The sequence below is a fragment of the Perca fluviatilis genome, chromosome 16 (genome assembly GCF_010015445.1).
Source record: "Perca fluviatilis chromosome 16, GENO_Pfluv_1.0, whole genome shotgun sequence".
Taxonomy (NCBI): Eukaryota; Metazoa; Chordata; class Actinopteri; order Perciformes; family Percidae; genus Perca; species Perca fluviatilis.
The window spans coordinates 21,072,721-21,087,922 of record NC_053127.1 but is presented as its reverse complement, the minus strand read 5'-3'; the positions used below and the strand labels follow the sequence as shown (position 1 = coordinate 21,087,922).

The 15,202-nt window shown below is 39.4% G+C and overlaps 2 protein-coding genes across 2 annotated transcripts; both read left to right on the top strand.

Annotated features, from left to right (window-relative positions):
• The first annotated feature begins 7,821 nt into the window (after positions 1-7,821).
• Positions 7,822-12,355, top strand: bud13 (BUD13 homolog). Its single transcript, XM_039778153.1, has 10 exons — positions 7,822-7,984; positions 8,147-8,234; positions 8,727-8,811; positions 8,898-9,176; positions 9,717-10,024; positions 10,116-10,224; positions 10,425-10,563; positions 10,684-10,865; positions 10,964-11,045; positions 11,939-12,355. The coding sequence occupies exons 1-10, from the start codon at positions 7,845-7,847 to the stop codon at positions 12,030-12,032; spliced, it is 1,506 nt and encodes a 501-aa protein (XP_039634087.1). The 5' UTR covers positions 7,822-7,844; the 3' UTR covers positions 12,033-12,355.
• A 765-nt stretch (positions 12,356-13,120) lies between these two features.
• snrnp35 (small nuclear ribonucleoprotein 35 (U11/U12)) lies at positions 13,121-14,870 on the top strand. Its single transcript, XM_039778155.1, has one exon. The coding sequence runs from the start codon at positions 13,300-13,302 to the stop codon at positions 14,002-14,004; it is 705 nt and encodes a 234-aa protein (XP_039634089.1). The 5' UTR covers positions 13,121-13,299; the 3' UTR covers positions 14,005-14,870.
• The last annotated feature ends 332 nt before the right edge of the window (positions 14,871-15,202 follow it).

Genomic DNA, 15,202 nt, shown 5'->3' with positions numbered 1-15,202 from the left:
CCCACCCGTTTAAGGGATCTCAAAATAACACACCTTTATGTTTACAGTGTAGGCTATTCACATATATAAGCCTGAAATCAGAATAATACCATGTTGAATAAGCGATAGTGAGAGTTTGAAGGCCACATGTAAGACCATAATGGCACAAAGATGAGTTTTGTTATATATTTCACTAATTATTCATTCGAGAGCACAATTTAATAAAGTGGCTATCTGTAACTTTCAGTTTGTGTTGATTCTAGCGGCCGCTTTGGACAAAACCGGTAGTGTATTTTCCACACCTGCTGAATAGACATATTACATAGCTGAGGGCCTATATTAAGAAATCTACCTTTTACCTGGCTGGATACTCAAACACAGGTTTTTCCAATGTTACGCCGAAATCTGTGACCTATCACAATGTGTGTCTGTGAGATGTTGTAGAGCTGGTCTACCTGCCGTAAATCATTTTCTGAATTTACCAGACTTTTGTAACTGTTCTATTATTTGCCTTTACCCACTTAGTCATTAAATACACATTACTGATGATTATTTATCAAAAATCTCATTGTGTAAATATTTTGTTAAAGCATCAATAGTCCATCCATCCATCCATCTTCGTCCGCTTATCCGATGTCGGGTCGCGGGGGGAGCAGCTCCAGCAGGGGACCCGAAACTTCCCTTTCCCGAGCCACATTAACCAGCTCCGACTGGGGGATCCCGAGGCGTTCCCAGGCCAGGTTGGAGATATAATCCCTCCACCTAGTCCTGGGTCTTCCCCGAGGCCTCCTCCCAGCTGGACGTGCCTGGAACACCTCCCTAGGGAGGCGCCCAGGGGGCATCCTTACCAGACGCCCGAACCTGCCGAACATCAATAGTCAACACTACAATATCGTTGTGGTATCGATATCGAGGTATTTGGTCAAAAATATCGTGATATTTGATTTTCTCCATATCGCCCAGCTCTAATGGACTCTTCAGAAGAGGTCATTATCTTCCCTTGATTTCCTGCCAGCGAAAGTCGCCGGATGACACCAGTTTCTGAACATAGCCATACTGAGAAATACAGAGAGAGTTTTGTGGAGCTGATAGTTAATGTAACTTTTAGTTTGTGATGATTCCAGCGGCCCCTTAATTGGTAGTGTTTTTACCACACCTGCTGTTGTAAAGGTTTTTTCTTTACAATACTGCATTACCAACTGTATTACTTAGTTAGCATTACCGGGAGGTCAGATAGTTGCGATGAATGTTTTGCTCAGACAGAAAATCCTTCATTTACAATAAGAGAATACGTAACAGGTGCATTGTTGCATTTCAAGTGTTGCATAAGGTAACTAAGCCTGGATGTATCGTGAGCTAAACCGGGCAACGCTTCACTGTCACTGTGTCATGAGCCAAAGCATTAAGAGTTTGTTGTAGCAACCAACGTAATAATAACTTTGATTCAAATTCAAATTCGCACATTTCATGAAACCCAAGGACACTTTACACAAGTACAGGGGGACAAGGGAAAAGAAAATAGTAAGCCAACTGAAACAAGGCCTAAAAGGAATAACACATACGTGCTAAATGGAAGGGGGACGTAATTTAATGTTGGCTACTGACATACAACCACATCGCGCAATGTAAAGTTTTTGAATGAAATAGATATATTACATACCTGAGGGCCAATTCAGGGATGTTTTTGAATCATTTAAAGTCCCATTATTGTCTTCATCTGTTGAAAGACCGACTGAGTGTGACTCGGTTTTGCTCTTTGTCTTAGTTGTTCTTCATTTAATTTCCTTCTTTTCTGTAAAGGCCCTGCCCCAGTATCAGCCATAACTACAGCAGATATCTTCTAAAATAAAGTTTAAATACAATTAGGCCTATATAAATCTCCTGCTGCCTTTAACTAGCATACTCACTAACACAGGCTTTTCCGGTGTTTCGCCAAAATCTGTGACTCATCAGAATGTGTGCTCTGTAGAGCGGTCTACCTGTCGTAAATCATTTGGTGACTTCGCAGGAAAAATCGGACCCGGGCAAAGGCATTAATATAAACTATATGAAAATAGTGTTCTTTTCACTGTTAATCTCATTTGCTGTTACAGGTCGTTTATGATCATCAGATGAAAAATTATACAGTTTCAGAAACATTTAAAAGTTACATATAGTAACTTTAATTAGCTTTGTAGCAACTCATTTGGCAATGGCTTGAATGTAATGGACGTTCATTAATATAAAAAAGTTACGCACTTAAGCTTTAACATGCTTATTTTAGACAACATGACTTCAGAAAAAAAGATTTTTAGTAATGACTACTAATGTAAACTTGATTTGTTTAGTGCATCAACTCACTGCTCTGTGTTAATACAACTTGACCTGTTAAGTTTCACCTTGTGTAAAAACTTAAACAGTTTTAAGCAATGGGTTTCCCTGCAAATTTCTAGCAAAGTCAACTAATTCGGGATAACAGAGTAGTTACTTTAAATTGTGGACACAAATAGAGCTGCAAAGATTAACTGATTAATCGATTAGTTGTCAACTATTAAATTAATCGGCAACTATTTTGATAGCTGATTCTGTTTCAGTCTTTTTTTTTTTTTTATTCTCTGATTCCAGGTTCTTAAATATGAATATTTTCTTTACGAAACTGTTTTCTTTCTTTACTTTATGACAGCAAACTGAATTTCTTTGAGTTGTGAACAAAACAAGACATTTGAGGACATCATCTTGGTCTTTGGGAAACACTGATCAACATTTTTCACAATGTTCTGACATTTTATAGCCCAAACAACTAATTGATTAATCGAAGAAATAATCAACAGATTAATCGACAATGAAAATAATTGTAAATTGCAGCCCTAGACACAAATTATATATTTTTTCACTAAGACACCTCCCGGTCTCTAAAGATAACAAATTAATTAATGAAAATAGCATGCAAGATAAATGGTAAAGCTGACACTTGTAGCTCTTTGTAGACTAATGGGCCTATAGAATATGCTGAAATATCCAGCAATGTTGCACACAGACATGCATTGAACTGTTTAAATGCAATGGCAACATCAAGTGTGTAAACTGTAAGAGTTTGACGTTCATGCGCTGAAAACTACTGGTGAAAGGACATATGATTGCTAGTTGATTAGGCCTAACCTGTGTGTCGGGGGTTAAGATGAGGCAACCATTGCAGGCAGGTGAGAAATGACAGAAACTGAAACTGGAAAATTGCAGAACACACTGGGAGTAGAACGGAACAGCCTGAGGCTTTGTCTGAATGTGCCTGAAGATAAAAAAGAAAAAGATTATGTAGGCGGTGGCACCATGGCACGTCTGTCTGATAAGCTAAAGTGAAATCCAGGAATTCATTTTCCATCAAAACATGTTGCTAATGGCAAATAGTTACATGTAGATCAACAAAATGTCTTTATATTTATCATTTTTTACATCATTTAGTTTTAGTTTTATTTTTAGTATTTTGTTTGCCCTACATTGTCAAGAGGAATGGATTACAGTAATTAGGCCTTTTGTCAATTTTCACTAACATTATCCTCTAAACAAGGTACCTGTCCAGATGTTTTCCTGCCTCCTGCACGGAGCATGCTGGTAACGGCACAGTACTCTGTGACTATGTAGTGGGGGAAGGCAGTGAATAAGTATTCATTAGTTTACCTACAAAATGTTTCACTTTATTTAGACTACTTTCCACATATACTTTTGTTATATACGTTGTTGTAATATTTAGCTCTCTCACTCTCAAAAAAGTGGACCGTCATTGGATGACTTTGCTCATATGCATCCACATACAGGAACCACTAAACTTCACATGGTGTACTGTACCACTGGCACCTTGTGATGCAGGCTATGAATCTGCTTCCAACTTATTTCATGAAATTCCTATTATTGGCCTTAGGGTGGAGACACTGAGCCATTTTACATGAGTCATTTGGCATGACAGTGCTAGAAATTTCTAGTGGGTCACAAATTCATCCTGTGGATCCTGTGCATTAATACTGTACAAACAGGAAGTCAGTAAAATGACATATCTCTTTATATTTTCTTGAAACATAATATAAAGTGGTCAATCTTTTCAACACAGTAAGTGCAGAGTTGTGTGCTTGTTAGACAGAGCACATTACAATAACCACTCTATGTTCTAATCTCTGTGCAAGTCATTTATAATGTATAAGAGCAGCTTTAAAAGTGGAAACGTGAGGGAGACTACAACATAGAGAGACATGAAGGGGACATCAGGACAGAAGTGGAACTACGGAAATGAGACAAAGGTGAGGAGAGGACCAGAGAGGAAAGGGAACAAGGTCATAACAAGCTGCTGGTGAAAATGATGATGCTGACAGAGTTTTGCAGTCCTCCTTGTGTCCTCCACCAGGCACTGCAGAGGATACAGACGAATCAGCGCTCTCTGGTCCACCCTTATCCCTCCCACTATCTTTCTCTCCACCTCCCTCTATCGCTCCCACCTCGTCTCAGAAGTGTGATGCTCTGCGGTGCTGCACACTGAAGTCACCAGCTGTTTATCCCCCAGCCGGATAAGAGCACGCAGGCAGGAGCTGCTACATCATCCAGCCCTGAAAGTAGGTAAGACTACTCAAAGATGTTCAGCTGCAGCTTGGGGAACAGATAAGAGCACTAGTGTCAAATCAGGGACACAAAGAATATGCTAGAACATTAGGTACGCAGGGCATGATAAAAGAAACTACGTATGTGCAGAGATGTGTAAACGTTAGTCTATAACTTAACATTAAAAACTCATGTAATATTGGACTTTGGATACTGACAAATGCAAAACTATGTCAAGGGCACTGGAGAAATGTGAGGAAAAGTATAACAAACAGGCAATAAAACAGGAAAGAGAAAATATCTGTGCCTTTCACTCTGAATCATGTCCAGTCATTGGATTGGACCACAGGTGGGCTCAAGTCAAGTTCTGGAGGCAACCAGAGGACAATTACAGCAGTTTAGATCAGAGCATCTCAACCTTGTCGGCTTGTGACCCATGAGTCATGTTTGCTAAACCAAAAGATTTTGTATTTCTTAATTAATTACCCTTAGTATCTTTTTGTTCTATTTTTGTCTCTGTACATGACCTCACCCAGAATGACCTCACAACCATCTGGAGAGCGCAACCTGCTGGTTGAGAAGCACTGATTTAAATGGATCATAACTCAATTTGGTGTGTCACTGCAAAACAAAAGAGTGTTTACATTTCCTTTTAATTGATGCTTTGTAATTTGCTTTTTTCTTCTTGTTTTCAAAGTTGGATGGGTGCTTTTTCATCATGCTCAAGTCTCTGTTTGTATTTGGAGTGCTGGGAGGTAAGAATTGCGTATTATTACTAATTATTTCTTTTCTTGTATCTGGAGACTTTTGTGAAAAAGGCTTATAATAAAGTTTGCTATTAAATATATCTTTTCACATGCTCTCATCCACTCTGTGTTTCTCATAATGCTTGTCTTTTTTTTTCCCCAGTGTTGCTGATTCCAGCAAAGTGTGATCTGATATCCGTGTGTGTTGAAGATGACAACGACCTGAGAGTAGACTGTCTGATTGAGCCCAAGCCCAACAAGATCAACAGCTATGAGTTCTCTTGGTCCTCTGGAACCAAAGAGTCCCTTATTAACACCAATGTGTCTGGTTCATCAGCAGAGGGCCAGTTCAAAGAAAAAAGCTATGTGGAGGAGCTGGAGCCTCGCGGCTACAGAATGACCCTGGCCGAATTCACAGACAAACTCCCACACAACACCACCTACATGTGCAAAATATCTGGGGAGGTTGCCAGCGTCAAAGTAGAGAGAGGTAGGTGGATTGACTGTGTATGTGTGTGTGTGTGTGTGTGTGTGTGTGTGTGTGTGTGTGTGTGCGTCGTGCGCGCGTGCATGCGTGTGTGCTATAATATTTATGTCCCTGTAAATTGTTCCCTTCAAGTGGACTTAAATAAATTGTTAAAATGTGTAAGTGTGTGTGTGTGTGTGTGTGTGTGTGTTTTGTCAAGTGTTGCATCCCACTTTTCTTTTCTCCCTCTGCAGAACAACTTGTCCCGTGTTCAGCTGTGAGCATGTTTCTGATGAGCTCCTGCTCCTGGATCGTTTGTCTGCTACTCTTCTCCTATCAAACGCACAGCTAAAAAAAATATGCAGGATTGTGCTGGCACACCCACATCTAACCACGCAGCGTCAATAACACCCACATGTTGATACAGTAAGATATCAATAGCTTGCAACTTTGTCTCTCCTTCTATTGTTTTCCTCCCAAGAGCACTGAAATAGTATTACAATGTTTTCATAACTCTCTATGACCAGAAAGAAGGAATTTTTAGAGATGTGCTTTTTGCTGCAGAGGCACACATAGCTGTATGTGTATGTAACTTGTCATGTAAATATGACTTTGGAAACTGTATTTGTTTTCAATAAAGAGATGCTATTTAGAGTGAGACATTGACTTGTTGTGAATTCAGTGTTCATAATAGTGGGCCAGAACTGTGACACAGATGGAAATAACAGGAGATTTCACTGCTTTTTAAAGCTGTGTTGTGCACACAAGCTCCATCATTTTGGAGAAAAGTGTTACTAATGTTAATGATGACAACATGATTAGAATTACAACTTATGCATTTTATGTTTTAATGTAGGGTGGTAAGTGTACAGGTTAGACCTACAGTATAAAAAAGTATACAAACCCCATGGAAATGTTCATGTCTTTTTGTTTCACAATGTTAAATCAAAGTAGATTTAATGTGTTATTGTTCCTAAACTGATATACTGAAAAAGACCCTTTAATGTAAAAGTGAAAATATCTACAAAGTGATTTGAATTAATTCCAAAAATAGAATACATAATACTAATCTGCATAAGTATTGATCACCTTTAATAAGACCTAAATCATACTGGGTGTAGCCAATTGGTTTTAGAAGTCACTAATTAGATAAATTGTGATCACTTGTGTGTTGGCATGGGAGATTACTTTATTAATATATGCCTGTATCTTTAAGTAAGTATTGTGACACAAACCTCCACTGTGAGGACAAAGTTACACTCAAGGCAACTTTTGAAAATAAGGTGGAGTATAATCAAATCAACCATTAAGATAAAATAAGATAAGATAGACTTTATTAATCCCACTCTGGGGAAATTCCTTTGCTACAGCAGCTCAAAAGAAAAACAATGTACACACAACAGAATACCACAAATACACATTAAGTAGACGTTGGTGAAAATATATATGAAGTATAAGAAATAGAAAAAGAATAGAATTAGTTATATAATTTGTTATAATAATAATAATAATAATAATAATAATAATAATAATAGTAATATATCAAACATATTTACACAATAAACCTTCTATAAACAGACAGTATGAACACAGATATACAGGTGAGTAAGGTGCGGATGAATAGAAATGAAATATTGCACAGTTGGAGGTGACACAGAAAAAATATACATTAAGTATAAGAAATAGAAGAAAGAAAAGAGTATGACACAGCCGTAAAACAAGTGAACATGCAAGTTAGTTAGGTAGGGTGTTATGTTATATTGCCATAATCTCACTTTTCCTGACAGTGTAGCTACCCACGCCCACTTTATTACAAAAATGTTCAATTTCAGATCAGTGGTCATAAATCTCACTCACTCACTCACTCACACACACACACACACACACACACACACACACACACACACACACACACACACACACACACTTTTGCCGGTTACATTTAAAATCCAAAGAGGCAAAAAGAGTGTTATCTGACATTACATGATATGACATAAACCCTTAGCAGAGCTTCTCGTCTGGTATTTGACCGAGTTGGCTGAAAATTGCGTTCTTGACCCTCTGTGCTATCCGTAGTTTCCGATAACATAATGATGGCCGCTTCATATGGCAGCAGTGGACCAGAGCTATCTAAAGCTGAGTACCTAAAACGTTATTTATCCGCCGACGAAGATGCAAAGAAGTCAAAGGGGAAGCTTAAAAAGAAACGACGTAAGGTTCCTGAAAAAGGGTGAGTCGGCGGAAACGTTTTAATTAAGCTGTTAGACAGGGTGTGTGTTTTAAGCTAACGTTAGCTGAGGTCGCTGTTGCTGTTTAGCGCCACTCGTTGTAATAAACTTAGTTTTTGAGTGGAACGTTTGTGTACTTAACTCACTTTTACTTCTTATCAAAGACTTAAAATAGTAGACGATGACATAGACTGGAAACAGATGGCCATAGAGGAGAAGGAGATTGAAGAAGACGAAGAGGAAGCTCCAGTGGTAAGAACTTTACGTTAGCTATCTCCATCTAGCTGGCTAGCCTGTGCCCATTCATTCATACAGATAGAACGTTATATTATTTGTTCTCGTGCAGCGATTAGCCCGCTAACTTCTTCATGTGCCCCTGATAAACATGCCATGTACTTTCATTGTATACACGTATTTCTGTAATTTTCTAAGGGGAATCATGGGATTATACAAAAACAATGTTTTTTTTGGTAGGTTTATCTTGGTTTAGCTGTATGTAGAAAATTGCATCGCTTTGTTTAAAGAGAAGCAATGTCATATCATAGATAGGAGTGGGCGATATGGATAAAAAAACACCTGTCATGGTATACGTAATTTTAAATTAACTTACAACACTGTCGAAAATGCTCTCACACAAGCATATGTATAAAGAGATAGATGGCATGGCAAAGTCTATGATGGTTGTTAAATGTTCATATCGCTGAACACTCTCCAAACTTCCTCTCTTGTGTTTTGTCTACTGAGATTGCTGAGATGATTGACGATCGACCAGAGGAAGTGAAACAGCTGGAAGCCTTCAGAACCAGCAATAGATGGAAAGTGATTGGAGGTAATTGGTATTTGTGAACGAAGTAAATATAATTTTTTTCTCTAGGCTGAACAAGCTTATTTACTTTAAGTCTCCTCTACAAATAGCTGATGAAAATGAAGACACCGAAGAGGGGGAAGGAGGAGAGTATCAACATCAACGTAGTTGCCATGACTCCCTAGACGCATCGCCCCAAAGAAGAGGTCGTCATGACTCTCCAGACATATCCCCTCCCAGAAGAGGTCGCCATGACTCCCCAGACACATCCCCCCCAAGGAGGGGTCATCATGACTCTCCAGAGATATCTCCTCCCAGAAGTGGTCGCCATGACTCTCCAGGCTTGTCCCCTTCTAGGTCAGGGAAATCGGGGAAGTCACAAAGTAAAGGTGAGAAAGGTGATCAAAAGTGATTTTTGAGGCTGAACCTGGTCTCTTTCTGCATAGGGCAAGGTCATACTAGTAAAGACATAAACATCACAACAACCAGAAAACCTTGCAATATTGGTATACAGTATATCACAATATTATTTAATGCTAATATATTGGAAAATACCTATTAAGTAGTTGATGTCCATCACATTTGATTGCTTGATAGTGGAAGGTCAAACTGAAACATATTTTTCATTTTGCTGGAACTCTAAATATTTCAGAAGTCACTATGAGAAGACTATTACTTAGTAATTTTTATGAGGTCTTAATCTAGAAAGCAGTATTGTATATTAGGATTCATAGTGTTAAAATCCAATAAAATTGGTACAGTGAAATGTGCTAAATGATAAATCAAAAATATCGATATACTGGCCAGTGTTTTTACTGCCATCCCCTCACAGTCCAACTGGCCTAACAACCTCTTCCACACTAGAAAAGTAATTTTGGTGTTTAGTTATATTAAAAACTACACTAAACAATTCCTTATTACTTTGTCAGATTCATCCCCTGGCAGAAGAAAGCCCAGATCATCATTATCAAGTAAAAAACTTTCTGAACCTGATCCTCATCGGTCACAACTGGCAAAGAGGGCTCAGAACAAGCATGATTCAGACTCTGACCAGTCACCTCCTCGAAAAAAGCCCCTAAAAGGAGAAGCTTCAGACTCCGACCAATCGCCTCCAAGGAGGCACTCAAAAACAAAACGAGGCTCTGATTCTGATCAGTTGCCACCCAGGAGGCGGCCGCGGAGTGGAAAGGACTCGGATGAAGATCTGTCACCACCTCGTAGGCCTGGCCAGTCACAGGTGAGCAAATAGAAGCTCAAAGAGTGATATGAAATCATATTTGCCAAAAACAATTCTGTGTACGAAATGCCTTTTTCTGTTTTCTTCTCAGGGTCCGAGGATGCTTTCTGGTGGGAAGGCAGGTCTGGTTTCTGTAGATGTTTTAAGGAAGGAGCAGGAGGAGAACCGACGCAGAGAAAAAATCAACCAGCCACTGGAAGGTTGGCTGCTTTCCTTTTTAAGATGCTTTTCCTTCACAGCTGTTGATGGCAGAACTCACAGGACTTTCTATCTCATATGATCTACATGATCTATGCATACTTCAAATGTCTTTGTCATAGTTGTGATTAGTTCTTGTGAAGTTGAATGATGCAGTCCTCTTTCAGATGACATTTCATACCTATTTTCCTGTTATGACTAGATCAATCCCGCAATGCCAAGACGGTGTTCCGAGACAAGAGTGGTAAAAGGAGGGATTTGGATACAGAGAGGGAAGAACAGAAGAGGAAAGCTGGAGAAAAAGCAGCAAAGGATGAGAAATATGCTCAGTGGGGGAAAGGGTGAGTCTGCATAAGATTTTCACACATTATGAGAAGGCAGTGTGATTGTGACCACATCAGAATTTGAAATGTGTTGTGTGCAGACTGGTTTCCATGGTTACAGTCAACATGTGTTTATAGGTTGGCCCAGGGCCAGATGCATCAGCAGAAACTTGAAGATGCCGTGCATGAAGCCCAGAAGCCGCTGGCACGTAACCGCGATGACGAGGATCTTGACCGCATGTTGAGAGAGCAGGAAAGGGATGGAGATCCGATGGCTGCGATGCTGAGGCGGAAAAAAGACCGCAATACGAAGACACAAGGTTACATATGTGTACCTTGTTCCCTAAATTAACTGATGCAAAATGGTTGTTACCACTTACATTATATGTTTTAAATCATCATCATTTTTGATTTGCAGACAAACCTCGATATAAAGGCCCACCACCACCTCCAAACCGCTTTAATATTCTACCAGGCCATCGCTGGGATGGAGTTGACAGGTACAGTGTGTGCTTCAGTCTGTGATTGAGTGACTAAAAGGAATGCATTTGTAATGTGATGAATGTTACCTTGTGTCCTTTTTTAACTTTGACACTATTCTCTTACATATCATGTGTGTACAATAATCCTGATCACAATATTGGCCTCTACCAGGGATGCCACGGTGAGGAAATAATACCACCGGTTAATAAACTTGTGACTGTGTTACCGATTACACCGGACATTTTACAAGAAAACATATTTGTCAATGATGCTCAATATCTGTAGGGCGCTTACTTTGATCTCTGGCTTTTCCGGTCAAGCTTTCGCTGCAGGTGCCTATGGCCAAAGATTTTCTGTTCGAGGCCACTCTAGCCAAATGTTGCATCCGGTTGGTGCTATCTTTAAAGTTTACAGATTCCCTTATTAAGGTTATCAGGTTCCCTGTTAGCACTGGGTTTAAATCTGAAATATTGCCAAATAGGCCCTTTTGCTTTTCACTTTGAACCAAATTGTCTGACACTCTCCTTACTCTTGATGTGATAAGTGAACTTCTGCTACTCTGTGCTGCAACTCTGTTTCTGCACGGAGAAGACACTTCAAGTTTATAATTGTAGCTTTGTTGTCTGACTAGTATTGATAACACTCTTAGTATTTAAAAAATTGCTGCTATGCAAAAAGAACTAAATGGTTTTATTTATATAATTAAAATAAAGCAAAATGATGGCGTGGGCGGCGGGCAAATTATGTAACTGTGTATGCCTGAACATTGTTTAACATCAACTACCGCAGCAAGCCTAGCCTCTACATTAAATATAACCAGATAGGGAGGTTTTCTCTGGTGAATCAAAGATGGAGTTGAGGGTGTGCTTGCAGAATTAACAGTGCAACTTGATTTATGTGTGTCTCGCAGGTCAAATGGTTTTGAACAGAAACGCTACTCACGAATGGCGGATAAAAAAGCCGTCCAGGAGGAAGCATATAAATGGAGTGTGGAGGACATGTAATGGCAATCGGAAACTGCTAGATAAGGAGCGGAGCTGAAGAGCAGGACAACTCCTCCATAGAATTAGAGAGAAGACAGAATATCTAATCCATCTACTCAACAAAACTGACATTTTGAAAATAGACTGAGAAAGATTTGTTCTCTTCTCAAAGCTGTTTGATAATGTACAATGGACACTGGATTATAACAAAGTAATAAACCACAAAAATAGTTGTACATAGCAGTGAAGTGAAAGCATCTCTATTATTTTGTAATAATTAAGTCGATGTGGAGCCAAAAACCAGTGTGTTTTTCACTGTTTTATTAAATGATGTTTTTGTAACATGTTGTGCCCTGTGTTACATAAGTGTTTACATACAGCAATGCAATTTACATGAATAAAGTTTACATTTAGTCATTTCATATTATGGAGCTGAACAAAATATAAAATAGTTTTGGAAGTATTTTGTTATTTTAGTTACTGGATAGGATTACTTGGTAGAAACTGAGGACATTTAAACATTTTACTTTTATATAGTAAGTGAACCTTTAGTGTGGATTGTTTGGTCAAACTACTTTTTTTTTTCAAGGTCAAAAATGAACTTCCACGCTTAACTGATATGAACAGGTCCTAACAGCTATAACAGTAAGTAAGTAGTAAGAACAGTTTATTTATATATCGCTTATCACAGACCGTCCCAAAGTGCTTTATTGACTGATGAGTAAAAACGTATTTCATTTAATCAACCTATGGGTATTTTTATTAATTGTTAATTATGAGATGTAATATTTTTATTATGCCAATATATATTTTAAAATACAGAAATGACAGTGAGTGTGTTTGTTCAAAGTAAAAGAGCTGAGTTTGACCAACCGACCTGCCTGATAAATGTAGGGCACTGAAAATTGGGGATGGTGTAAGCTATTTATTTTTGGTTACTTTAATTCTATATACTTATCAACATAAATTGTAAATACGTGTACATCTATATTTACACATAGTTATAAAACAGGACAATTATTTATAATCTACAACATTGCCTATTTAGAAAGTATCTAAACCTTAATCGAGTAAGTAGGAACCTTTTTAAACGTGACCGACTAGAACTCGTTTCACTACGGAATGTTTTTGTTGATGCACGCACAACTGCAGACTACGAACATTCAACATCTATGGGGGACACTCAGAAGCTGGTTATCCATTAATGTAGCGAAATAACCGCCTGGAAACTGTCGTTGAAACTCATGTATTGAAGAAGGAGACGTTTGTAACTTAATTTGGGGTAACAATGGTTGACTGGAGTCCGATAGCGAAGGTGTACGACCCGCTGAAAGCTGGGAGCATCGACGGCACGGACGTGGAGCCCCATGACCGGGCGGTATGGCGAGCTATGGGTGCCCGCTATAAGCCCAACAAAGGCGTTGTTGGAGACCCACTGCTCACCCTGTTTGTGTACCGTCTGAACCCCCAAACAACAGAGGACAAACTGCACCAAGTGTTCTCCAAGTACGGAGACATTCAGCGGCTCCGGCTGGTCCGGGACATCGTCACGGGCTTCTCCAAAGGATACGCCTTCATTGAGTACAAGGAGGAGCGGTCTGTTGTCCGGGCACGCCGGGACGCCAACAAACTGGTGGTTGACCAGCACGAAGTGGCTGTGGATTTTGAACAAGAGAGGGCTCTCAAGGGATGGGTCCCCCGACGGCTAGGCGGCGGTCAGGGGGGGAAGAAAGAGTCCGGACAGCTGCGGTTCGGCGGCAGGGACAGGCCTTTCCGTAAACCCATTAACCTCGGGGTCGGTTCCGTGCAGGAACGGGGAGGCGGTGGAGGAGGGAGGGAGTGGGATAGACCAGGGGCGAGAGACAGGGAGGACCGGGACCGACACAGAGAGACCGATTGGGGCAGCAGAGGTAGGAGAGATGACCGGGACAGAGCCAGGGAGAGGGATGACCGCAGACAGGGAGACAGGAGCAGGCCTCGGGACAGGAGATGAAGGCCATTTACAAAACAGGAGATAATTCAAAAGTACTGATCTTACCAGGTTCAAAGACAGTCTGTTAAAGAAGTTTTGATCCACAGTCCTGCAGCCTACCTCAAATTGAGACATTTAGGTGTGCACAAAAGGACATTGGGACTGGTGATTTGCACACATTGGACTGGACAATGAAAAGAATAAGCATTTCAATTACAGATGACTTTCTTGTGTTATTAGTTCGGTTTGGGTTTGGAATGACAAGCTTCCTGGTTGGTCTTTGTCAGATTATACTGTATGGTAACGACATGTCAAGGTGGAGCTGTCATTTTCAGCTGGCACTCGAGTATTTTAGTAATTCTCAGGGAAATCCGACTTAGTACCGTACATGCTTTTGTAGTGTACATTAAGCAGCAAAAAAAGTGTAATAATTCACCTGTTTGCACGGTACATTACAATGATAGACTTAGTGTTTCACAATTTTGATGTTGTCCAGCAAGGATAGCCTAATGTGAAGTCTTACCAGCAGTAAATAACCAAGAATTTAAAAGCATAATCTGCAACTAAAAGGACAAAATGGCATTATACATACTACAAAGTACCTGTAAATCCAATTGAATCTGTTTACGCATTTTCTCTTTATAAGTATGAAGATTCCATTTCTGTTTTGAAATCTGAGGTAATGCTTAATTCGGTGTTGAAACACTGTAAGATTTCTGAAGGAGGGCAGTTAAACAATGTAGTGTCTCTCTATGTCCTACATGTTTTTACTGATGAAGATTTTTGGAGTATCATACTTGGTAAAAAGCCACTGATGAGGGTTTGTGCAACACTGACTATATAAAAGGGAAGAAACCCAAATAAACCAAATATCATTTTAACACAAATGTGTCACTTTCCTTTTTCAAAAACTTAGTAGGATTTTCCTCTATTGTTATTATGGGTTGCATTTTGCTCTGTGAAAGAAGCCATTACATTTATTTTCTTCTATTGTCTATATAGCTTTGCTACTTGAAAGTTTTCTGTGCAATTCTAATGCAAGACATATAGCTTCAAAAAGGTCAGTAATTTAATTTATAAAAGTTGCAACGCCATTATTTACCATTACAACTTATTTTGCTGTTTGGTAGCCAATTGAGTTGGCTTGTTTTGTTTTTCAGACATTTTCAAAAGCACTAATTTGTGATTGAACTTGTCAAGATCTGTTTACAAGCAAAAC